The sequence below is a fragment of the Simochromis diagramma genome, unplaced genomic scaffold (assembly GCF_900408965.1).
Source record: "Simochromis diagramma unplaced genomic scaffold, fSimDia1.1 OVJJ01000361.1, whole genome shotgun sequence".
NCBI classification, from domain to species: domain Eukaryota; kingdom Metazoa; phylum Chordata; class Actinopteri; order Cichliformes; family Cichlidae; genus Simochromis; species Simochromis diagramma.
Window position 1 is genome coordinate 10,464,406 of NW_024386860.1, and position 25,995 is coordinate 10,490,400.

At 37.7% G+C, this 25,995-nt stretch overlaps 1 protein-coding gene across 3 annotated transcripts; it reads right to left on the bottom strand.

Moving 5' to 3' along the window:
• Positions 1-6,568: 6,568 nt before the first annotated feature.
• On the bottom strand, positions 6,569-25,707 carry LOC120732679 (B-cell receptor CD22-like). 3 transcript variants are annotated; one of them, XM_040030451.1, is made up of 10 exons: positions 13,598-15,004; positions 13,024-13,101; positions 12,386-12,727; positions 11,919-12,230; positions 11,063-11,326; positions 10,171-10,434; positions 8,903-9,208; positions 8,475-8,547; positions 7,945-8,038; positions 6,569-7,839 (listed from the first exon to the last, which is right to left on the bottom strand). In XM_040030451.1, exons 2-10 carry the CDS (start codon positions 13,067-13,069, stop codon positions 7,408-7,410), a joined length of 2,133 nt encoding a protein of 710 aa, XP_039886385.1. In that variant the 5' UTR covers positions 13,070-13,101; positions 13,598-15,004; the 3' UTR covers positions 6,569-7,407. The 3 variants fall into 3 exon arrangements, with proteins under 3 accessions (XP_039886385.1, XP_039886386.1, XP_039886387.1); XM_040030452.1 differs by lacking the exons at positions 13,024-13,101; positions 13,598-15,004 and adding an exon at positions 25,497-25,707; XM_040030453.1 differs by lacking the exon at positions 11,063-11,326 and having other exon boundaries at positions 13,598-15,013.
• Between the last annotated feature and the right edge of the window lie 288 nt (positions 25,708-25,995).

The following is a 25,995-nucleotide window of genomic DNA, read 5'->3' on the forward strand; positions in this document are numbered from 1 at the left end:
TGTGCTTGTGCCAGTTTTTAAGATTACCCGTTTTTCCTCATTTGCTGGATTCTTGGCATTGTACTCTGTTTATATTGTCTTCTGCTCTGGCTAAACAAAGGTCATTTTTGTCATTGAATTAGTCTGCCGCTTTCTCTCTTCTTTTTTTTGTTGAATCGTAATATTATACAAATGTACATGCAAATTAGATGTGGATAGAGAAAATGTTAAAGAGATGTAAAATGTGATATTTACACTGAACTTCAATTTGAATGCTGCTGGAACGTCCAACTCCAATCTCATTTCCAGCTTTGCAAAACAATATCCGTCTGTCTTTGGAGACTCTAATAGATAAACTCATTCCTGTCCCAATAAAAGTCTCCTGGTTTCCATCTGCACTGTACCAGGGTCTGATTGAAACTGTGATGTTTTTAGGTGAATCTGAAAAAATGAGCATAGGAACATGCACACTGAAATGTTAGGACACTTTTATTTACAGAATAAGTGTGAATATCTGTAATACTGTAGTGCCCTGAAAGATATTTTAAAAAATAATATTAAATACTCTTGAATGCAAAACACAATATTGTACCTCTAAGTAAAAGCAGAGAGCAAACCACACCAATATAAAGGTTAAATCTTGAGCAGAAACTGAAGAGTAAAAAGTGACAAGTTGTTTTTCTTGGCTTGTATCTTTCTGAACACTTTGTTCATGTCCAATAAAATATTTTTTCTTCTGTCTTTAACTTTAAATCTTTAACTAATTTATTGATGCAAGTTCTAGAGCCATTTGATGAAAGTTAAATTTTTTTTAGTTCTTCTTACTATGTGCCTAATATTGTGCCTGTCAGAAATCCCTAATTTTAATAACCAATACTTAAATTAACTACTTGTAATATGATTATTGTCAGTCTCATTATTTAACTCCACCCCAAAGAGCAGTTACTGCTTTAGTTTCATTGCAGTAATTCATGTATTGTACATCCTTCAATCCTATTAATGGAATTCTAGTTGTGATATGTAAAGAGTAAATATGGAAAATCAATACATATATTGAACATCTATTTGTAGGTTGCTTGATCGTTCACATCCAAGTGCATTTGTAGCCTTGCAGAAAAATGTACTTTTGACTTTTGAAACAGTAACATTAAAAGAGCTTCCAGTCCCAATAAAAGTCTCCTGGTCTCCATCAGCTCTGTACCAGGTGTAGTTTTCTACTGCTGGGTTGGCATTACTGCTGCAGGTCAGAGTCGCATTGCTGTTCTCTGGTACTGGACCAGAGGGACTGATTGAAACAGTGACGTTTTTAGGTGAATCTGCAAAATGAGCCCCAAAACATGCACAATGAAATGTAAGACAGTTTTATTATTGAAAAAGCATGAATATCTGAGCTGGTATTATTTGGACATCTTACACCTGAAAATTGCTGGTATTATTATTATTATTTAGTTTACTTTGTGTAATTACTTCCTCTTGAACAAATAATATGAAATCCTACTTGGGTCTTACTAAGCTTGGGTCGAGACAAACAACAAGTTTAGTTTTGTCTTAAGTAAAAACTGAGAAGTAAAAAGCACAAGGTATTTTTCTTGGTCTCTAATATTTTGAATACAAAAACACATATTTTCCTACCATTCAATTCTATTAGTGAAATTCTAGTTGGGTACTAGTCAGGGTACATAAATAGTAATTTTGTAAAATTAATACATACACCTGATGTCTATTTGGAGGTTGATGGATGCTTTAAATCCAACTGTGTTTGTACCCTCTGTACCAGAGGTATATGATAATTTGCTAAATGTAATATTCTGTAAATCACACATCACAGCTCCTTTTGCACGTTAACTGAACTATTAATAGATCATCATATTACAGACCACAACGCCAAATGTCAAAAGTAAAACTTTTTCTGCAATTCTTTCTTGTTCAAGTGTTAGAGTGAATTTGAAGCTTCCACAAGCTCATGTGTTAAATTAGAAACTTATTATTATTTATGGGACAAATAAACAATATTTTTCTTTAAATAACCTTTAAATTCATTCTAGGCTGATGTATTGAGTAGGTTGTTGTCAATAGGGCTTGTTTAGCAAACAGTTTTGAAAAAAGACAATAAAAAGTAGAGGCTGAGTAGAGGCTGTATGCTCAGTACAATATTATCGGGATTTTTACCATTTTGCAATATGCTGACTACTGCAATAACATTGTTACGGTTTGGAGGAGGACTCAAGCGCAGGACTCCGGGCTCAGATGCACAGAAGAAAGATTTATTTACAATTCACCAGGTGTATATACAAGAAGCGGGGCAGGGGAGTGCTATGTACAGCTGCGTGAGGGAGAAGGGGCTCCAGGGAAGTCCAGGGGAAAAGCACGCATTCTTCAAATCATCCACACACACGATCACAGGTTCTCACTCCAACACTTGCCACTCGGGAATCACACGGGGGGGAAATCCAGGGACCTCTGTGGACAGGGAGACGGGATTAAATACAACGCACAAAGGAAACACACTTAACTTGACTTGCTGTAGCTTGGCTTCACTAATGCGTGGTAGACAACGATCCAGCAACGAACAGCAGTCACCTCCTGGCTTAGATGCTGATCATCTTAATGAGACCCAGGTGTCTCATCTCCCGAGGGCCTGGGCCGAGGGCGTGAACCCACAGTGAGTTCCGCCCCGGCAAGAGAGAAGAGGAGAGAGAGAGGAAGAGAGAGAGAAACAGGTGACAAACATATTTGTATATCTGTGACTTATTTTTCATATACATTTATCACCTTTTAAATTTTCCTCATAGTTAAACCTTGTCACTATCTATTCTATCCAATAAGATAGCTTTTTCACCATATTTTTTTTAATGCAAAATGAGATTGCCAAGCATACCAATGCTGTCACTAACACCTGGAGTCAGTTTGCTATCAGTCTCTGTGTTATGGTCCCCGTGTCTACCCAGCCGGCCCCGCAAGGCTGCATGTGTTTTGTATTCTCTGTCTCTCTCTGTTTCTATCTTCTTCACCGCTCTGCCTGGGCGGAGCTCACTGTGGGCTCCCCCCCTTGGCCCAAATGGGCAATTACATGCAATCTAAAGCAATCATCTTCTGATGATACAACAGTTAACAGTAATAAGTCACTGAAATCACACATGTTACTGTCTAGACTGAAATTCCCATTTAACAGATATTCATGTTTAACTATTACATTTGTGTTCAGCCACCTTCTATAGGAATATAACCAGACCACAACCAGCAGGCAGCCAGTTGAGTAAAGTCTCAAAGACTCATTGAGACTGATGGCTACATGCTGTCAATCTATCGTATCGTGCACACTCATGACCACAAAATGCCTACAAATGGGTTTAGTCACCACAAGTTGCAGTGAGTTGCTGAAAAAGGTCAATTTACCAGACAGGGACTGGTGTTTTTGACGAATGCAAGGAGGTTGCTATTTTACTTTTACTCATATGACTGAGCAACTGACTTGCTCTTAAATATGAAGTATCTTCGTCAAATTATGTGTGTCCAGTGTTGGGCACTTATTTCGGTTGAGCTGATTTAACATACCCTCGCTTGTCTAAAGTTATTTCTGGATGGTGGTGTGTGAGCTGAAACTTCTTGTTCTAATTCTTCCCAGATTATTTTAATTGATTAAATAAAAATATTGATATTTGGTGTCCTTGTATTGATACAATTCAAAATATAATATTCCTTTCCCACACTCCTACTAAGATGACAAATATTGATATATTTTCTAGGATGAATAGCCTATTTTTATTATGTTGCTTTTTACAAGTTAATAACTAATTGAGTTCAGTTGAATATTATTTATATAGCACCAAATCACAATAAAAGTTGCCACAAGGTACTTCATATTGTAAGGTAAAGACCCTACGATAATACAGGGAAAACCACAACAATCAAATTATTCCATTTGAGCAAGGACTTGGTGACAGTGGAAAAGAAAAAAGTTTTTTTTTAACAGGAACTAACCTCTATTTAGATTAGCATTTAATATCACTGTGAACTAAAGATACACTGTTGAGAAGTATAACATGAGCAAGTTTGTGGCATTAAACTTGCAAACTTCCTGTACAGAGAAGAGATGCATCATCTGTGAACCATGGTATATTTTAAGAATAAAATGTGACAGAATCAGAAGTAGCAAATAAATAAATAAAATGTATCTTTAGCCTTTGTTTCTGTCAAGAAGTGCCTGTGAAATTGATGGTTAACTTTTTAAAATCTAAATCAGTTTTAACCATGCTGATGAATGTGTGCATACAAAGTTCCTGATAGGAATGTTTAACTTTCTATTACTGAGAAAATCATGATTAGATCACTAAAATTTAAATTGTACTATTTTTACTATTTCACCCTTTTGAGGTACCTCAAAAGGGTGAGAGGAAGAGGAGAGCAGAAGGGAAGGTCAAAAACATCACAAAACCACAAAATGTTGTAATAATATCTTTGCTGATGACCCACAAATGGAAATGCTGATGCACAGAGAGATGCTATTATGAAAGCTGGCTAAGAGACATCAACCATATATAAATAACAAAAAACCACCAGTGACTTCTCAGAAATCAACCTAATATTGCTGTCAACTCATTAAAAATGAAATGAGTGGATGTTCTGTCTTCCTGTATTCTGCTTTCTGTCTTCCAATTCTAAGGAATATATCCTACCTTTACTGCAAAATTACTAAAGATTAATTTGATAAAGTTACACGATTATGACTTTTTCACATTGTCAAAGTAGCCAAATGTATTGCTACAGGAAAATAAACCAATAATGCCAATAGTATGAAATGAACATTGCCTGAATTTTTATATGTTATTGTATTTTTTGTGAAACCCATGCAGCTTTTATCTTTTTTCCCCATGTTTTCTCTCTCCTGTTTTCTCCCTCCCTCTCTTAGTCATTCCAAGTTGACACTTGTTGTCTGTGTTTTTACATTGCATTAACTGTTTAAAAGCATTATCAGCAACAGAACTAAAGACAAAAGTGGGTCTTTATTACCAGTCATCAAACTCAGCAGATGAGCGGCCGCCATGAAGACAGCAGTCACTTTACAGCATCCGATAAGTCATCTTTGAAACACAGCAGCTGTAACATTGTATTTATAATACAGGTCATGATACACTGTGACACAAAATCAGATACTGAGGAAGTGTATAGTACTACAGTTGATTTTTTTACACTAGAATCCTCAAGTTCTTCCAGGTTGAACAAAGCACAAAACTTAGCTTCACATTTGTAATACAGCTTTAGATCTTCAGAAAGGAAGTTCAATCTTTAAATCTTACAAGAACCGTACCTGGCTAGATAGATGCTGCTTCACTGTGTTTGTAATGTCCCAGTCTGATTCTTTTCTCAAGTCACTTTAGATGACTTGAGAAATCTAAAGTGACTTGAGAAAAGACAAGCTTAGATGCTCTGCCACTTTCTCTGCTATTCAGCCTCAAACAGGAAACTGTTTCCTGTTTGAGGCTGACTAAGGCAGTCAGTCTGAACATGAGAAACCCTGAAAGATTGAAAGAATAGCTGTCTTTGTTTCACTAAATTTCTAGTTTGCTACACTTTTTAATGCAATAAGGAGGAATGTAGGGACTTAAAATCAGGTTAGATCAGGTGATGAACAAATATTATTATCAGCCAATGCAATGCACCCAGAACATTTACTCAGTGAAATGATGTCATACAGCTTAGAGGACAAAGGTACAAAAACCAAAATTTACTCGATATCTACCAGTCAATCCTCCCCATGTCTAGTGTGTCATAGCAAGTGAATGCGTTCTATGAATATGAAAGAGCAAATCCATGAGTGAACTCGAAAGCACCAATGGATTATGCAGAAAAAGTAGAATTGGGCTGAAAGATCTATCGCTTTATTACCTATTCAGGTTGTAAATCATGTTTTAAAACGCCATCGCAGACGTCCTGCACACCACCCTTAGCCACATGGACAAGAAACAGGCTAACTATGTGTGAATGCTTTTTTTTTATTACAGCTCAGCGTTCAACACAATATTGCCCGGTAGATTGTTCACAAAGCTGAGGGATCTGGGACTCAACAGCCGTCTATGTGCATGGGTGTTGGACTTCCTCAATGGCAGAACTCAGATGGTGAGGGCGGGTAGGTGCATCTCCGACAGCATCACCATCAGCACAGGAGTGCCACAGGGATGTGTCCTCTCGCAACTGCTCTACTCCCTCTACACTTCAGACTGTGTGGCCACCCACGGCTCCAATACCATTGTGAAGTTTGCTGACGACACCGTGGTGTTGGGCACCATCTCCAACAACGATGAGGCGGCCTACATTGATGAAGTGAAGAATCTGGCATCGTGGTGCCAGAACAACCACCTCCAGCTGAACGTCGGCAAGACCAAGGAGCTGGTGGTGGACTTCAGAAGGAGTCAGCACAGAGACTACAAGCCCATTATCATTAATGGAGCTCTAGTGGAGAGGGTGCAGTTCTTCAAGTACCTTAGTGTCCACATCTCCTCAGACCTGGCATGGTCTGCCCACATTCAGGTCCAGACCAAAAGGCTAGGCAGCGCCTGTATCACCTACGACAACTGAGGAAGTTCAGGGTCTCTCCAGTGATCCTCAGGATTTTCTATACAGGCACTGTATAGAAAATCCTCACTCAGGTTCTGTGTGAGGAGAGCATCCTCACACAGAACATCACATCCTGGTATGGAAACAGCTGTGTCAAGGCTAAAAAAGCACTTCAGAGAGTATCCGTACGGCAGAACGCTGCTGCAGGACTGCTCTCCCTTCTCTACAGGACATTTACATCAGGAGATGCTGGACTAGAATAACTCAAATTTTTAAGGACCCATTCCCATCCCAGCAACAAACTCTTCCAGCTTCTGAAATCAGGCAGAAGGTTCCGAACAAAAACAGAGAGGCTCAAGAGGAGTTTTTATCCTCACGCCATTTGTGTGCTGAATCATGTCCAGAGCTTCTCCTAGCTTCTCTAACAGGTCTCCTTGGACCAGTTGTAGCCACCTGGTAGTTACCAAGTTTAAGAAAATATCAGGCAGTGTCTGAGATACTGTTTCCAGAGAAGCCTGAAAAAGGGATTGTAATTGTATTGCTCAATGCCTTGCCACATAGTGACTACATGTGTCAAGGACACACCCAGAGAACAGACCAGCTATTTATTTGTTTTGTAGCAAGCTCAACAATGCAAAAGGTTGCAATATGTTATGAAAAGTATTTGTCTGATTTCTTATTTCCTTCCATATTTGTCACATTAAAATGTTTCAGATAATCAAAATTTTTTAATACATTTGGACTTTTTTTTTTTATGAAGTGAATTTTGAATTTACTTGAGTTATTTTTTCCAAATATTAAGATTAGTTTAATTTTGCACAAAGCAAGACATCAGGAAATATGGGGTAAATATTTTTTCACAGCACTATTTATCTATTTTTGCATAACGCTTTGTTCTTTAAATTTGACTTGCGCATATTCACACCCCACTTCCTTCCTCATATTTCTAGGCTCCACTTGAGCATACAGGCCTCCCATTTCTACTGCATTGCTCACAGACTTTCTGTTAACTCCCCTCACCGTGCACTTCTCCTCTTCCAAATAAGATCTGGCAGATGGATTCATGTCCAAAGACTTTTCACCCTTCTTTTTCTTGCTTTTCATTTTCCAGTTCACATTAGAGTAAATCAGTTCGCACTCGTCCTCTTTCTTGTCTGATTTTTTGCGTCCTCCTTCTGCATGGTTTGGCCCAGAGTTTGGAAAGTCAGTGCTGCTTGGTCCAGCGATGTTTGCAGGGTGAAAATTTTCTGCCCCTCTCAGCCCATCAGCGTTTGCATAAATGCACTCTTCTGCTGTGTTTGGTTCCTACAATTACATAGAAAATATCAGTGGTAAAGATAATCTACTTCTTGCTGTATAGTTACAAAAGCATCAGCATTTGTCAACACTGTTAAAAGGAACTTTAAGCACCTCATTTCCTTCTTCAGTTAGAGGCTGACTTGTTGCAACTGTGTTGTTTTCGTCTGTTAAGTGACCTTTATTTTTACAGGGACTCTTCTGAGCCCTAAAAAATGAAGTAGAATATCAAGCATATATGCATACAATTCATACATCGTAGTTTTGCCACTATTTACATTTTAGTTCACAGCATGAATAGATTAATTGTCTGCTAGCAAGCAATAATGCAGTTGTACATGCATTACTGAATGTTAACAGACAATGTAAACAGACGTCTTGAAAATGAATACATGCAAATATTAGCCACCAGTAGCATGCCAAATGGACTGTCGATGAACAGATTTGATTGATATTACATTTAATCAATAGTGTTACCAATGTTGAGTATTAAATCAGCTGCAAAAGTGTTTTTTTTAACAAACGAAGACCCAAATAAACAAAGTACTTATCAGCATTTAGTCAAATAGAATCAGGACAAATAAAGTTTACTGTTACAGTAAAGTGTGAAGGTTTTCTGAAAAAGTCTCATGTTGTTTACTTACCTGATAAAAAACACACATAGTAACAGTGCTAACAGTAGCACTCCAAGAGTGGATATTATCGCTGGATACAGAACTGAATTTAAAAAAAGAAAGAGAAAAAGACCTGTATATTAATCGTGTAGTCTTTAAAAAACAAGGTTTGTTTGAACTCACAACATACATTTTATGAAACTTCTAGTGTGTCTATTATAACTGGACTGAAGTAACAGATTCATTCTTTATATGGATTAGAGGGTATCTAAAACTTCTTGCAAAGAAATTGATTGCAAGTGAATGGTAGAGGAACATAGATGTAATCCTAACATTATCTGTTTGTGGGCTCTGTAGAGTACACTGTATCACTGGCTAAGGTTTCAAACATCCTTGGTCTCCACTTTAGTACACATACAACTTAAGCAATAATATTTACAAGTGTACAAAAGACATACGTTGATGTTCTGTGGAAACTTGTTGGTTGCTGACACAAAATTGTTGACTGGCCGAGCCCAGAGAGTTGACGGTGCGACAAATCAAGGTGAGATGATTCTTCTTATGAGGCTGATTCAGAGTGAAGAAGCTCCTCAGAATTGTCCTGTTCAGAGTCTCATTGAATATTTTGCATTTAGAGTGATTGACAGTTAGTCCATTCAAATACCACTGTATATTGGGGGACGGGTTTCCCAGAGTCTCACAGGAACAGTTGAGCTGACTTTCTGTTGAGGTGCAGTGTGACGAGAACAGGATCTGTGGAGGGTCTATCATTGAAGAGAGAGAGAGCAGTTAGTCACAATCATGTTGAATACATTTTACAGAAATTACCAAAAACAAGCACTGATCATAGTTATCAATATGAAGCCAAATCCTTTTTGAACATAGGATGCTTTAAATTTTACTGACTTTGACATAATTTTCAGACTTGAGCTAAACAGACTGTTAACTTTAAATCTTTGATTCATAAAATGTGTTTGTTCCCCATCAGTTTTCACAGTTATCTTTAGCGCTGCATCACAAATACTTTCTTACTGCTCAGCTGGCATTACTGCAGAATGTCAGAGTGACATTGCTGCTTGTTGGTATCAGATCTGCTATGGTCTTTGGTTTCACACACACAGTTTTGAGTTTATGGACTTTAAATTCTTATATATTGTTAACATCATCTGTTTGGCTAGTAGTTACTTTATCACATCTTCATCATCATGTATTTAGTTCTCTTAGTTACAGTTTCTATTTGTATTAGAGTTTTTTATTTCGCTCAGTATTTCTGTTTTCCTTCTCTGTATTTCCTTTCTTCAGTTTTGTGTCTGATTTTCCCTTTTTCTTAGTAATTGTGTAGTGCTCTTAGGTTTACTTGTCTCTTCTTCATTAACTGTCTTGAATCTTTGTGGGAGCCTCTTGTGACCCTCCTGTGTTTCATTGACTGATTACCCTTTGTGCATATAGTGCTTTCTCCTTTGCTGCAGTCTGGTCCTGTCTGGTCCAGATGTGCTTGTGCCAGTTTTTAAGATATACCCGTTTTTCCTCATTTGCTGGATTCTTGGCATTGTACTCTGTTTATATTGTCTCCTGCTCTGGCTAAACAAAGGTCATTTTTGTCATTGAATTAGTCTGCCGCTTTCTCTTTTCTTTTTTGTTGTTGAATCGTAATATTATACAAATGTACATGCAAATTAGATGTGGATAGAGAAAATGTTAACGAGATGTAAAATGTGATATTTACATTGAACTTCAATTTGAATGCTGCTGGAACGTCCAACTCCAATCTCATTTCCAGCTTTGCAAAACAATATCCGCCTGTCTTTGGAGACTTTAAAAGATAAATTCATTCCTGTCCCAATAAAAGTCTCCTGGTCTCCATCAGCTCTGTACCAGGTGTAGTTTTCTACTGCTGGGTTGGCATTACTGCTGCAGGTTAGAGTCACGTTGCGGTTCTCTGGTACTGGACCAGAAGGACTGACTGAAACAGTAACGTTTTTAGGTGAATCTGAAAAAATGAGCACAGAAACATGCAGACTGAAATGTTAGGACAGTTTTATTTACAGAATAAGTGTAAATATTTGTAATACAGTAGTGCTTCAAAATGGTTTTTTTTAAATAATATTAAATACTCTTGAATGCATAACACAAAATTGTATCTTTAAATATTAGCAGAGAGCAAACCACACCAATATAAAGGTTTCATCTTAAGCAGAAACTGAAGAGTAAAAATGACAAGTTGTTTTTCTTGGCTTTTCTTTCTGAAGACTCTGTTCATGTCAAATGAAATAACCTTTTCTTCTGTATTTAACTTTAACTGTCTTTAATCTTTAACTGATTTATTGATGAAAGATTTAGAGCTATCTGAAGAAAGTTTGAATTTTTTTTAGTTCTTCTTACTATGTGCCTAATAATGTGGCTGTCAGAAATCCCTAATTTTAATAACCAATACTTAAATTAACTACTTGTAATGTGATTATTGTCAGTCTCATTATTTAACTCCACCCCAAAGATCAGTTACTGCTTTAGTTTCATTACAATAATTCATGTATTGTACATCCTTCAATCCTATTAATGGAATTCTAGTTGTGATATGTAAAGAGTAAATATGGAAAATTAATTAAATTAATACATACATTGAACATCTATTTGTAGGTTGCTTGATCGTTCACATCCAAGTGCATTTGTAGCCTTGCAGAAAAATGTACTTTTGACTTTTGAAAGGGTAACATTAAAAGAGCTTCCAGTCCCAATAAAAGTCTCCTGGTCTCCATCAGCTCTGTACCAGGTGTAGTTTTCTGCTGCTGGGTTGGCATTACTGCTGCAGGTCAGAGTCACTTTTTGGTTTTCTAATATTGGAGCAGAAGGACTGATGGAAATTTGTACATCTTTGGGTGAATCTAAAAATGAGTATTATGATAATGTGTTAAATGTAATATTACGTAAATCAAACATCAAAGGTCATTTTGCACTTTAGCTGAACTATTAATAGAACTTATTACAGACCACAAAGCCAAATGTCTAAAATAAAACTGCAATTCTACTTTCTTGTTCGAGCTTTAGAGTGAATCTGAAAGTTCCGACAAGCTCGTGAGTTAAATTAGAAACATGATAATGTAAGAAAACGTTATAATAGGATGTAAATGAAAAGCTGCTGTTTAAATAAAAAACCACTGTGGAACATGACTCACTAAATGTGGTTTTGTGTTGTTAGTTTTTAAGACATCCTAAAGTAAAATACAAAGCTAGCAAAATAAAAACGTATATCGTTAAGACGATCACACATCAGTGTAAAGTCTGCATGTATGAAATTAAAGTATGAAATTAAATTCAAACTTTTAAAGTCTTCATTATATTTTATAAAACCCAAAGACGTTGTTATGGCATACTCATAACATCACTGTAATTGACTGACCATTTTATGTCTAATTTAAACCAAGTCAAGAAAGTATATTATTGTAATTTCAGTTTAGAAGAGAAAAATAAACTCACATGAAATATCAGGAGTTAAACTTGCTTCAGCAGTGACATCAGGGCTACCATCTTGTTTCTTGTAGACAGCAGTGCAGGAGATTTTATTTCCATGATGGAGGTGAGAAGCAGTGAAACTCATAACAGAGGTCCTGACTTTAGTTTTGTCCTGATTCTCCTGCAGTGTCTCCTGACTCTGACCCAGGTTAGGGCTCCATGTCAGAGCTGGAGGATGAGACCAACATGGAGCTGGAGCAGAGCATGTCAGACTCACTGAGGCTCCCTCCTTCACCTTCAGTGTGGATGGAGTCAGAGTCGGTGAGGGAGGAGCAGCTGGTGGGAAGACATTCTGGTCAGTCAATGAGCAGCAGTTTCAGTTTTTATATGCTGAGTAAAATCCAGTGAATTCAGAGCAAGCTCAAAGCAGTTCCAAAAGTGTAATTTGTTCATGAATTGTCAGTAAATGGATGAAAAAAAAAAAATCTTACCTATGAGTGAAATATCTACACCAGCTTGGATAAAAGTGAATTTCAGTGGATTATTACACTGCAGTCTGAAATAGTATTTAGCACTTTGAAGATAACTTGCATTATTGAAAGTTGTGGTGCAGTTTTTCTTTGTTAAGTCTCCTGTCATTTCTTTAGTTGGCTTTAGTTTTGCATTTTCACTGTCAAATGAAGTTGAATCACTCCAATATGCTTTACATGAATCATCTAAGTTATTTTCAAATTTCGTGTCTACATCGAAGGAGCAGGGGATGTTCACACAGGATCCTCTCAAAACATTTATCTTCTGTGGCATATTGACGTTGAACGTTCCGCACAGCGCACCTGAAACACAACACGATAAAAAACAACAACAATAACAACAAAAACCCAAACAGTTTTATCTCTTCCTTCATATTTATCGTGTTACAACGACTCAGTATTGAATTCAGATGCTAATACAAAAAACTTTTACTGTTAAATATCTCATCAATAAAAAGCCTTGGTACTTTACTGCACATTCATCTTGAATACTGATGTCAGATAATTTAAGTAAATGATTTAAATTAACAATAGTGTATTATTATTATCAACTTTAATCATGTTTTCAGCAAAGTAGATTTTGAGTTTCTTTCACTCACCCTGCAGCAGAGAACTAACAAGAAGAAAAGTCAGAGTTGCAGCCATCTTTGTTGCAAGAGAGTGAAGTTTAAGGGAAACTGAAGTTTACACAGGAAACAGTTTGCATGATTATTTGTTAACCAAGGAAATGCTGTTAAAATGTCATGTAAGGTCCAAATTACTACTGCTAGTTATTGTCACTTTGAAAAATATAGATACATAAATGTTCAGCCTTACAAAGATTAGAGTTTAAATATACATACAGTGTTGATTTCACAAAGTTTAAACATTAAATGATGAAAGAGAAGAAAGAGGAAGGTGTAAGTCTAAAGCAGTTATACAATTTATTAAAAATATTCTTCAACAATTAAACATAATTTATGTTTCTGATTTCTGAAAAATTCTACTAAAGACTGTGAATTCATGTCTTAATAGTCTCATAAAGTTTTTAATTTTCTTTGGATTCATTTTTCTACAAACGTCAAAAATATGACAATTCATCTAAATATCTTTGAATCAAAGAACTACAGAAAATCACATCATATTTTCCTAAAACCTTGATATTCGTATCATAGTGAAAATGTGATAACTTACATTATTTCATGATGTTTGTCGAGCAGTCAGCTCTTTGGATGTGAGGTTTTTAAAGAAGTGTTCAAAAAAGATGTAAAATGAGGAACTAACACAAAAGACACAGTGAGTGTGAACATGACCAGAAGTGACTGTCACCTTTTTTCTTTCCACGATCTCTGCAACATAGAAGCTGCTGTAAACATTTGCAATCACTCCACATTAATAACTTGTATTTGGGTTAGTAAAGTGAGTAACTCTCGTCGGAGTTATTAATTTTACTGCTTGTAACTCATCATGTACAATGTTGGTCAGTTTGCTGTGTTAACCGGGTAGCATTAATGCTGTTTACAGCTGGTTTGTTTGTGTAAACGACTCTGGTGACTTCTCCCACTGTTAGTTTATATGTTTAGAGCCTGAAAATGATTGAAACGATGTATGAGATGATGAGAGGATGATACAACTCATAAAAGCGTTTATTCCTCTCTATTAATGTGAATCAAATAACATGCACTGAGCGAGTAAGTGGTCATTACATCATATATATGGTGATGATGGAGATGATGGAGATGATGCTGTGTCTGTGATAAAGGTGAACTTCAACACTGCCTGAGACAGGCTGAGCTGCTTCTGTTGAGTTTGTGTCTATGAAATACAACATCAGTGATTATATTAATAAATGGATGAAAGAGCTGAGCAGATCACTCTCTGAGCATTACAGCTTTCATTTACCCAGTCGGGTGTGACAGTGTGTCTCCATCAGGACATCTGACATCCAGGCTTCTTGCTACACCCAATTTTAATGACAGATAATGTAATCATTTAAATGTCATTATCACAGCAAAAATCAAACTATTGTCATGATTTATGGATTCTGTTTTCTCACACCTGCTCTTCTCTCACATGTTATCAGCAGAAGGCTCTCAGCAGAAGAGAAAACCCACCAATCAATTCAGGACACCTGTAGCAACTGTGGCTGCTCCAAAAGGATCCACACACAGACCACATTACTCAAGAGGATTAGACAAAGAAGATGGTAAAATGACTGGTTTTTATCCGGCACTTTTGCACTCTGAGCACTCCAAGAGCTTTATACAGCTGGCCTCATTCACCCATTTATACAAAGAGATTTTTATATACTTTTTTTGCACAAGTGCTTTCTATCTTATATTCACATCCTGATGAATGTATCGGAGAGCACCTCAGGGTTAGTATCTTGCCCAAGTCTACATGCGGCCTGGAGCAGCCAGTCTGCAACCACAAACTTCCGATTACTAGACGACCTATGCTACCTCCTGAACTACAGCCACAGATGGAGAAGTTACAACTTTTTATTCACTCTGGAGATCATCACCTGCAGTGATAACTACTGACTGATGCTGTGATGCAGGATGACCACGGCAGGACTGTTTCAGTCTGAAACAGCTGCAATAGCACTTCTTCATCTATTTTGTTTTTATGTTTGCAGCCTAGTAGTTTGCTTGTATTTTGATTACTTCATCTTCAGTTTTTCAGCTCTGTTTTCTTGTGTCATCTTTTTTGGGCTTTAACAAGTGCTTTAAAGTCAGGTTCAGTATCTGAGGTGGAAATGAAAAGGGTGATGGACAGGTGATCGTCACCGAGGGAGGATCTGTATCTGTATCAACACTGAGAACGTTTATTTACAAATGAAGATTGATCCTAACCAAGATCTTCGCTTTTAGCATCTGAATAAGGATGAAGCTGAACGAAACTGCAACTTTCTCATGAAAGTATTCATCAGGTTGTCAATTCATGTGCAAGTAGACTTTGGTTAGGTACATATTTCCCTCGCTACGCTTCATCAGTCAAGGTTTTGTCTTTATCTGTGGATGTAGTCTCATAGTGGAGATTCAATCTGTAAGATCCAGCAATTAATTTTTGTTCTTTGTCGGGACATGAGCCTGAGGCCTCCACGCCGAGCACCGTTTATGCAATCTATGTGACTGCTGCTGTACTGTCAAAGGGACATCATGGGCTTTCTGCTGAGACTACATTTGCAGGGGCTAACAGAGGATGTGGACTTTCTTTAAAAATTATGAAATTGCAGCTTCAACATTTTATGGCCACGAGACGTAACTGATCTTTTTTTTTCAGATATTATCACTCTGTTGCTCACTCTGTTGAGACGTCATATTTGAAAATATGAGACCTCATATTTTCAACCAGTGCCCATACTTCAGGAAGCAGAGGGTAGGTTTTGGCAGAAAGGATTTTACTCCACACTGTGGAAGGAGAGTCAGTCTTACAGCTGTCAGGGATTGAAACAATGAAACAATGATGAGAGGATGACAGAGCTCATAAAAGCGTTTATTCCACTCAAAAAGAGTGTTTCACTTGTGGCATCATTTAATTCCTCAAAACTTCAGCAGCTTGCTGTTCTGACTCTGAAGTTTTCCTGCAGTAGTATCAGATTGATGTCCTCTGTTTAGAGGGAGCATCCTCAAATGAGGACTCGGCCTTCAAGGGCCCAGAGGCGGACATAGGGAATGAGGAGAATGCCTTGGAATTCCCTGTGTTCTAGCTCCAGCCCATCAGGTGATTCAGCCTACAGGTAATACTCAGGTTTGAGGCATGAGGTTTTCCTGTCTGCCTCACCTCTCATCCCTGAGGTCCAGGCTCCTGCTCCTCAACACCATCCCACACTGACAAAAGCTGAATTCAATTTATTTCTCCAGCTCCATTTTATGCAGTCCTTCATGTATCATTCTTTGGTGGTAACAACACAAGCTGACACTAGGAGGCAGAGTGTTCATATAGTATCACCAAACAGGACACTGGTGATTTTTCTGGTTGATCAATCTGTTACAGAAGGTTATTCACATAAAATCTTTTTTTTAATTCTCTGATATGCATACAAAATAATTAAATGTCTTTGTCATTCACACTTTCACAAAAACAGTCACACACCAACAGCTGCAAATATAGTATCATCCAAAATGCCAACCTGTCTCTGCTTCATCTTTTTGTGACACTTTGGCCTCTTTCCACTTGCACCTACTTGGCTTGACTATAGTCTATTCAGTATTAAAGTTTTCCATTAGGTAGTATCTGGTATCAGCAGAGGTGGGACCAAGTCATTGTTTTGCAAGTCTCAAGTAAGTCTCAAGTCTTTATCCTCAAGTCTCAAGTCAAGTCTCAAGTAATGTCAGGCAAGTCAGAGTCGAGTCTCAAGTCACTGGTGTAAAAGTCCAAGTAAAGTCACAAGTCTGAAATTTTGAATTTCAAGTCCTTTCGAGTCTTAAAAAAAAACACGAAAAAAGCATGTTGCAGTTATATGCTAAATGTAAATATTAGACCATGTAATTTTTAAATCTGTTTTTCTCAACACATGACAAAATAGTGAACGTAGAAAATACACACAAATTGTGAAATTGCACCTCTTTAAAATGCAGCTCAATTAAACCTAGCTCCAAGAATAATTTTCACCAACAGTTCTGAGATAAGCTGCATGTTATTCTTGGATGCGCTTGTAGGACCGGCTTTAAAATCGCATGACAAAAATATAATACACATTAAAAAAAAACTGCATCACCAACGTAGCCTGGAAAACATTTGCTAGTTAGATGAAGTCAGCTATCTCATCGTAGCATATTTATATGCATATTTATAATTATACGGTTCTTGGAGTGAGTGCATACACTCATGAAGTTTAGTAACTTCTGGTCACTGCAACAAGCCCAGGTACAGTTTACCGACGGATGGGTACAGGACCTTGAAATGCACCGTGTAGAAAGTAAAGACCATCGTACGTATCATAAGTTTACCAGTCTCACAAATCGTTGTCATAAATACACATTCGTTAACCTTTGAGCTCAATGGTAATTAATTAGCAGTGGAAATAATTTCTGGTAGCATTACAGAAATGTAGCAGTGACAATAATATTGTATGCTGTAATCGTACTGGGCAATTAGTGATACAAAAAACCTGTTTTATCCTGTGAATAAAAGTATATGTTTTTGTCAATGTACCATAATAACAGAAGCGAAACACAATATTGTGTCAGGACAATTCACTATTTATGCACAATAAACAAAGGAGCATAGCGCAACAATTTCTGTTCAGCGCCAGACTTGCTTGTAACCTATATCACCAATTATGTTATGAAAATGACGCATTAACTACAACAGCAGACTGACCATTGTGGAAATGCTTTGGAGCAGACTAACCTGTGAGCTGGAGTGTTCTGGGACGTTATATTTGGTCTTTGAATGGCTGCAATCCAGTCGCCTCTTTGTTACTTCGGAAACATGGCTCGAACAATTTCTCTTCAACGACATAATCCGATAACAACCGATCTCTTTACCCGTCGGCTTCCCGTGGCTGTCATGCGACCGGCTATTGCAGTTAATACTACAACAGCTTCTTGACATTTTTGTGTTTCTTTTTATCGCTGTATAACTGATTTCAATTGAAAGCCTGCGTGCGCTAGTACCTCTTGCCACGAGTTCCCAGAATCCTTTGCGGTTCTACCCGTGAATGACGTCACATTTTCAATCTCTATATAATATGCATGTTAAATTTTATATTTGGGGTAAAATATCAAGTCTTTTCAAGTAAACCGGTTCAAGTCCAATTCAAGTCCCAGGTCATTGGTGTAAAAGTCCAAGTCAAGTCACAAGTCTTAGAACATTTTTTCAAGTCAAGTCTAAAGTCATAAAATTAATGACTCGAGTCTGACTCGAGTCCAAGTCATGTGACTCGAGTCCACACCTCTGGGTATCAGTTCCTTTTTTATTGCCTATTCCGATGGGGATACAAGTGAAAATAATCAAGAAAATGTGACATCAATAGCTTACATGCCACTGATCAGCAAGGGAGTGATGTCAATGGATGAGCTCTTTGGCAAGTGTCAAAGTTGCCATTTTTTAACCCTTTAGCGTTCCGGTCAACCAATTGGTAGAGCACATTTTCAGGCCCTATATCTAACTGAGGCTTTCACTGAAATTGACCTACCTTGTTCAGTCTTTTCTACCAATTAGTTTACATCTGTAATGCCAAAAAAATCCACCAGAAGGCACTGTGAATAAAAACTGTTGGCTCTTCTTATACCTCTCCCAACCAGGAAGTCAGAAACAAAAACAACATATTTTGAGTGTTTTTGATGAAACTTAGGTAGGAAGATATAATTTTTTGATGTATGATAGTGTTAGAGGACTTACTAAAAAGATGGATATCACTTGACAGCATTAAAAACAGTGAAATTGAATGTTGAATAATTTTTTTAAAAAGTGGTCAACCAAACGGTTGATTTGTCCCTTTATAGTGCTAATGCTAACATAACCTAAACGTTATTAAAATTGATTATTTGCCATAAAATCAGACCACTAGACCCATTTTGTTTATCATTGCTATTGATAAATCACATTAAGTGTTAGCACAGCAAGAATATGCTGAAATAATTTCCTCAGTAAGTCATTTTTGTAACTTTCTGAGTTAATATTAGTAAATATTGTAAAAATCAAGAATAACATGTGGAAATCACAAATATCACAACTGATTACCTTTTAACCAAATTACAGTAGCTGGTAAATTAATATTACTAAGTTTTCAAAATTATAATTTCATGTTGAACAAGTACTATATGGACGCTAAACAATTATCAAAGTCAAAGTCAAAGTCAACTTTATTTGTCAATTCTGCCACATGTACAGGACATACAGAGAATAGAAATTTCGTTACTCTCAAACCCTAGATGAAATAGCAAATGAACATTTAAATATAAGAGAGTGATTAAAAAATGCAAATAAAATAATTAAAAAGTAAAAATTTAAATAAATACAATACAATTTAACAAGAAAGCTATGCAATATACAATATACAATATACAATATTCAGGTAAGGGTAAATGACATTGAGTGTAAACCAGGCAGAGTAGTGCAAATAGGCAAATAGTGCAAATGGAGATTTAGTGATATACGGTAAGAGATAGTATAACAACAAAGTCTTATGAGGTAATGGCAGTCCAATGCTCCACAAAGTGACTGGTAACTGGTGCAGGCCAGTGAGTGAGTCAGAGAGTGTGTGTGTGTGTGTGTGTATGTGACAGAGTTCAGTGAGACCATCGAGGAGAAGAGGGGAGAGGGGGCAGAATCGGGAGGGAGTTAAGCTTCCTGACAGCCTGATGGATGAAGCTGTCCTTCAGTCTGCTGGTCCTGGCCTGGAGACTCCGCAGTCTCCTCCCTGACGGCAGCAGCTTGAAGAAGCTTTGCATTGGGTGCGTGGGATCAGCCGCTATGCAAAGGGCTTTTTTAGTGAGACGGGTGCTGTAAATGTCCTGGAGGGAGGGGAGAGAGACACCAATGATCCTCTCTGCAGCTCTCACTATGCGTTGGAGGGTTCTATGACAGGACGCATTGCAGGCTCCAAACCACACAGTGATGCAGCTCGACAGGATGCTCTCGATGGTGCCTCTGTAGAAAGTGTACATGATGGGGGCTGGTGCTCCTGCTCTTCTTAGTTTGCGGAGAAAGAAGAGACGCTGCTGTGATTTCTTGGCCAGTGCTGTGGTGTTGTACGTCCAGGAGAGATCCTCTGTGATGTGCACACCCAAGAACTTGGTGCTGCTCACTCTCTCCACAGACGCTCCGTCAATGGTCAGAGGAGCATGTTGGGTGTGCATTCTCCTGAAGTCCACAACAATCTCCTTCGTCTTCTCCACATTCAGAGAGAGATTGTTGTCAACACACCACGTGGCCAGGCGTCTCACCTCACTTCTGTAGTCGGTCTCATCCCTGTTGCTAATGAGACCCACCACCGTTGTGTCGTCCGCAAACTTGATGAAGAGGTTGGAGCTATATGATGGAGTGCAGTCATGGGTCAGCAGAGTGAAGAGGAGGGGGCTCAGCACACATCCCTGCGGGGCCCCCGTGTTTAAAATGATGGTGCTGGATGTATTACTGCCGACCCGTACTGCTTGAGGTCTTCCGGTGAGGAAATCCAACAGCCAGTTGCACAGTGAGGTGTTGAGCCCCAGCTGGACCAGTTTTTGAGTGAGCTGTTGGGGGATTATAGTGTTGAATGCTGGCAATTATATGGCTAAAAATCACATGGTCCTGTGGCATGATACTCACGTGGGCGATCGTGGCTCAAGAGTTGGGCGATTGCCTTGTAATTTGAAGGTTGCCGGTTCGAGCCCCGACTTGGACAGTTTTGGTCGTTGTCTCCTTGGGCACTTCACCCGTTACCTCCTGGTGGTGGTCAGAGGGCCCGGTGGCGCCAGTGTCCGGCAGCCTCGCCTCTGTCAGTGCGCCCCAGGGTGGCTGTGGTTACAATGTAGCTTGCCATCACCTGTGTGTGAATGGGTGGATGACTGGATGTGTAAAGCGCTTTGGGGTCCTTAGGGACTAAGTAAAGCGCTATACAAATACGGGCCATTTACCATTTCATGATACCACCCACCTTCAACACACAGCGTGTTTGAGGTCTTGGTTTCATATGAAGCCACAAGGGTTGGCACTCTCCACCAGTATATTGCCAACAAACCAGATGAGTGGGGCTTTAAATTGTTCTGCCAAGCAAGTTCATCTGGCATCATCCACGACTGCTGTATCAAGGCGGGGTCTACATTCTTCAATGCTCCCCTGAGTGAAAAGGAACAGAAGCTACCTCTAAGGGGCCAAAGTTGTAAAAAACACTTTGCAAACCCATAAAAGAACCTCAGTTCTTCACAAGTTTCAGCTTGGTCCAGAACTTGCACACCTCCTTGGGTGTCAGGTGCATTGGTACTGTATGACCAAACTGCACTGGTGGAGCTCCCCTGATGGCAGACAAAGACCTGATGAAGAAGGGCCAAGGAGCCTGTTATTACAGGTCTGATGAAGGTCAGATTGCAGTGAAATGGTTTGACAAGAAATGTGTCAACCTCCTAAACAATGCCTGTGGGTTCATGCCTCTTTCATCGGTCAAACGGTGGAGCAAAGTGTCCAATGCAAAGATCACCATTCCATGCCCATCACTCATCCCTGTATATAATTAGTAAGTGGGAGGAATTAAACTTTCTGATATGCTATTACACCTGTATAAGACAAGTTATAAGTTACAAGTTAAGGAGATGGCATATTCCACTTTTCTGATACATCCTTGACTTGAACCTGGTCCACAAGAGGGACTGTGCTCTACTCGACCAGAAACCGATGGCTCTCAAAAGGGTTCCACCTGGCTGTGTTTGAACCAAGTTAACAGTTAAACAAAACTGATGTTGCACAGTAGCTTTCAATCAGAAGTGGCCTGAATGTGAGTACTTTGTGCTGTAGCACATTTTTCACATTTGCAGATGAAAAAACTATGTATTTTGTTGTTTGATATAATACTTTCCTTTGATGGAATGAAAACAGCAATGTTCACTGGCATGCTACTAGAAATAAACTGTATCCAATGCCCTGGATAGATTTTATTATTAATTTAATTATAATTTGGCCCTTTATTTGATTTTTTTCAACTGTATTAAATCAATAAGAAATGTAAACAAAAAAAACTTTCCATTGCTTTTTTCTTGGTGAGGACCTCAAAGGGTTAAGCCAATAGTTTTTTTCAATTTGAGAGACTTCATATTTGAAAATATGAGACCTCATATGTTCAACCAGTGTCCGTACTTCAGGAAGCAGAGGGTAGGTTTTGGCAGAAAGGATTTTACTCCACGCTGTGGAAGGAGAGTCAGTCTTACAGCTGTCAGGGGAGGAGGTGGAGGAGGGGCAGATATCAGAGCAGGAAGTTGAAACCTTAGTTGCAAAAGAGACAGTGTGACAGCAACTAGTGTCCATATTAAAAACTGTTTAATGCACTCTGACAATTTCAGGCATTACAATATCTAGAAGGGGAAATAAGAACTTTTTCAGTAGAATTCACACACAAACACACACCAGCTAAAAGTTGTATTTCCTGGTTACCCATGGAAAACATTTAACATGGTATAAAATAAAAACTGTTGAGCTGTTCAATTTATTCATTTGCTGTGGTAATATTGGTGGTACAAGGTTCAGTTGTGCATGAATGGCATTCGGGTGACAGGATATCTTACTCTAAACATTTAGTGCAATAAACTTGGTTGAGGAGGAAATAATCAAACAATCATGTGTGAGAAACATAAATACTGATAACAGGGCAAATTTACAGGAAACTAATATGTGGCTGGTCTGACAAGGCATCTTAACTATTCAAGATCTTTCTCGTAAACGTAGAAAAGAGCAGTCGTGTAGATCACTAATGTCTCTATTTTCTAAACAGTGCTGTTAAAAGCTTATGTGACCTACTGATAATCATGTCCCTGCCCCAGCTTTTTCACATCAAAAGCAAAATGAACATATTATCAAAAAAAAAAAAAAACCCCAAAGAAAAACACTATAAGCTGTTAAGTTTAATATAAATTTACATTATCAACAAACAGGATTATAGTCAGTATCAAAGCTTTAGGAAGCATTTTCTGCTGGATTTGCTCAATCCCACTAAACTGAGCAACTCCAGCACCCTTTAAAAAACTGATGAATAAGCGCTCAGTGGCTATTAAATGCATTTAATAAAGAGAAGTGTGACTGAGAATTATTTCTCTGGAAACACAAAATAAAACAAAATTAGATATATCCTGAAGGATCAGTGAAGGTCACTTTGGAGTTGTGTTAATGACATCATACTCTGAAGAGCCGACATTTCTACGATTCAGTGACATGTAAGTTCTGTCCTCTTCTTGTGGCTTCACATTCTTTTGTACTTTGCTAGAAGAATACAAAACAATTATTGAAAAATATTTTATGGAAACATCTGCAGGACTTTTAGTTTTAATCAACAACCAGTTTTAAAACATACCAAAGGAAAGCTGCACAGATCACGCTGACACTGAAAAACACACCAGCAAGGACCCAAGGAAGGACTCCACTGTAAAATCCACACTGTGTTTCACAATCTGCAATGAATAATGATACCATGCATATATTATAGCTGCTCAAGTTATGCTTAAACCTTAAAATATTTTAATTGTGTGATACATACACTGAACATCAAGGTGAGTCAGGTTAGAACGTCCAACCCCGATCTCATTTTCAGCTTTGCAGAAAAATCTTATTTTGTCTCTGGACACTTTAATATTTAAGCTGATTCCTGTCCTAATAAAAGTCTCCTGGTCTCCATCAGCTCTGTACCAGGTGTAGTTTTCTACTGCTGGGTTGGCATTACTGCTGCAGGTCAGAGTCATATTGCTGTTCTCTGGTACTGGACAAGAGGGACTGACTGAAATTTGTACATCTTTGGGTGAATCTAAAAATCAGTACAATGATAATTTGTTAAATGTAATATTATGTAAATCACACATCACAACTCCTTTTGCATTTTAACGGAACTATTAATAGATCATCCTATTACAGACCAGAAAGCCAAATGTCAAAAGTAAAACGTTTCTGCAATTCTACTTTCTTGTTCGACCTTTAGAGTGAATCTGAAAGCTCTGACAAGCTCATGTGTTAATTTAGAAATATGATAATGTGAGAAAATGTTATCATAGGATGTAAATGAAAAACTGCTGTTTAAAATAAAAACAACTGTCCAACATGACTCACTAAATGTAGTTTTGTTTTATTGTCAGTTTTGAAGACATCCTAAAGCTAAAAAGCAGAGCTAACAAAAAAGACATAAATCATTAAATAATCATTAAATTCAAACTTTAAAAGCTTTCATTATATTTTATAAAACTCAGACATTGTTATGGCATACTGATAAAATAACTGTAACTGACTAATCATTTTGTGTAATTTAATCCAAGTCAAGAAAAGTAAATCATTACGATTTCAGTTTAGAAGAGAAAAAATAAACTCACATGAAATATCAGGAGTTAAACTTGTTTCAGCAGTGACATCAGGGCTACCATCTTGTTTCTGGTAGACAGCAGTGCAGGAGATTTTATTTCCATGATGGAGGTGAGAAGCATTGAAACTCATAACAGAGGTCTTGACTTTAGTTTTGTCCTGATTCTCCTGCAGTGTCTCCTGACTCTGACCCAGGTTAGGGCTCCATGTCAGAGCTGGAGGATGAGACAAACACGGAGCTGGAGCAGAGCACGTCAGACTCACTGAGGCCCCCTCCTCCACCTCCAGTGTGGATGGAGTCAGAGTCGGTGAGGGAAGATCATCTGTTGGGAAGACATATTCTGATGAGCATTTCCTTTCAGGTCTCTAATGCTTTGTAAAATCGAGTGAAGTCACAATGAAGCTAAAGCAGTTCCACAGCTGTCATTTGTTCATAAAATGTTAGTAAACTGATAAAAAAAAACTTACCTATGAATGAAATATCTACACCATCATAAAAAGTGTATTTAAATGGATTATTACACTCCAGTCTGAAGAAATATTTAGTACTTTGAAGGAGACGTGTATTATTGAAAGTTGTGGTGCAGTCTTTCTTTGTTAGATCTCCTGTAATGTCTTTATTTGGCTTTAGTTTTGCATTTTCACTGTTAAATGAAAGTGAATCACTCCAACATGCTTTACATGAGACATCTAAGTTATTTTCAAATCCCCCCCCTACATTAAAGGAGCAGGGGATGTTCACACAGGATCCTCTCAAAACATTTATATTCTCTGGCATTTTAATGTTGAACATTCCACACAGTGCACCTGAAACACAACACAATAATAAAAAACAACAATAACAACAAAAACCCAAACAGTTTTATCTCTTCCTTCTTCATATTTATCGTTTTGCAACGACTCAGTATTGAATTCAGATGCTAATACAAAACACTTTTACTGTTAAATATCTCATCAATAAAAAGCCTTGGTACTTTACTGCACATTCATCTTGAATAGTGATGTCAGATAATTTGATAAGGAAATAATTCAAATTAACAGCAGTGTATTATTATTATCATCAACTTAAATCATCTTTATGTAATGCACATGTCAAGTCTCTTTCACTCACCCTGCAGCAGAGAACAAACAAGAAGAAAAGTCAGAGTTCCAGCCATCTTTGTTGCAAGAGAGTGAAGTTTAAGGGAGTCTGAAGTTTACACAGGAAACAGTTTACATGATTATTTGTTAACCATTACCAGGGAAACGCTGTTAAGATCTAAAGTCAAAGTACCATTACTACTGGTAGTTATGGTAATTTTGAAAAATATAGATAAATAAATGTTCAGCCTAAAAAAATTAGACTACATAAAATATTTGAACTTTCTATCATTATTATTGTTATTATTATTTTATAGTATTGTTCTGTTTATTTTTATCCTCCTGCTGCTAAACTAATTTCCCCTTGTGGGACAATAAAGAAATTGAATTTGAATTTGAATTTGAAACATACAGTGTTGATTTCACAAAGGTTAACCATTAAATGACGAAAGAGAAGAAAAAGGAAGGTGTAAGTCTAAAACAGTTACGCAATTTATTAAAATATTCTTCAACAAGTAAATATAATTTAT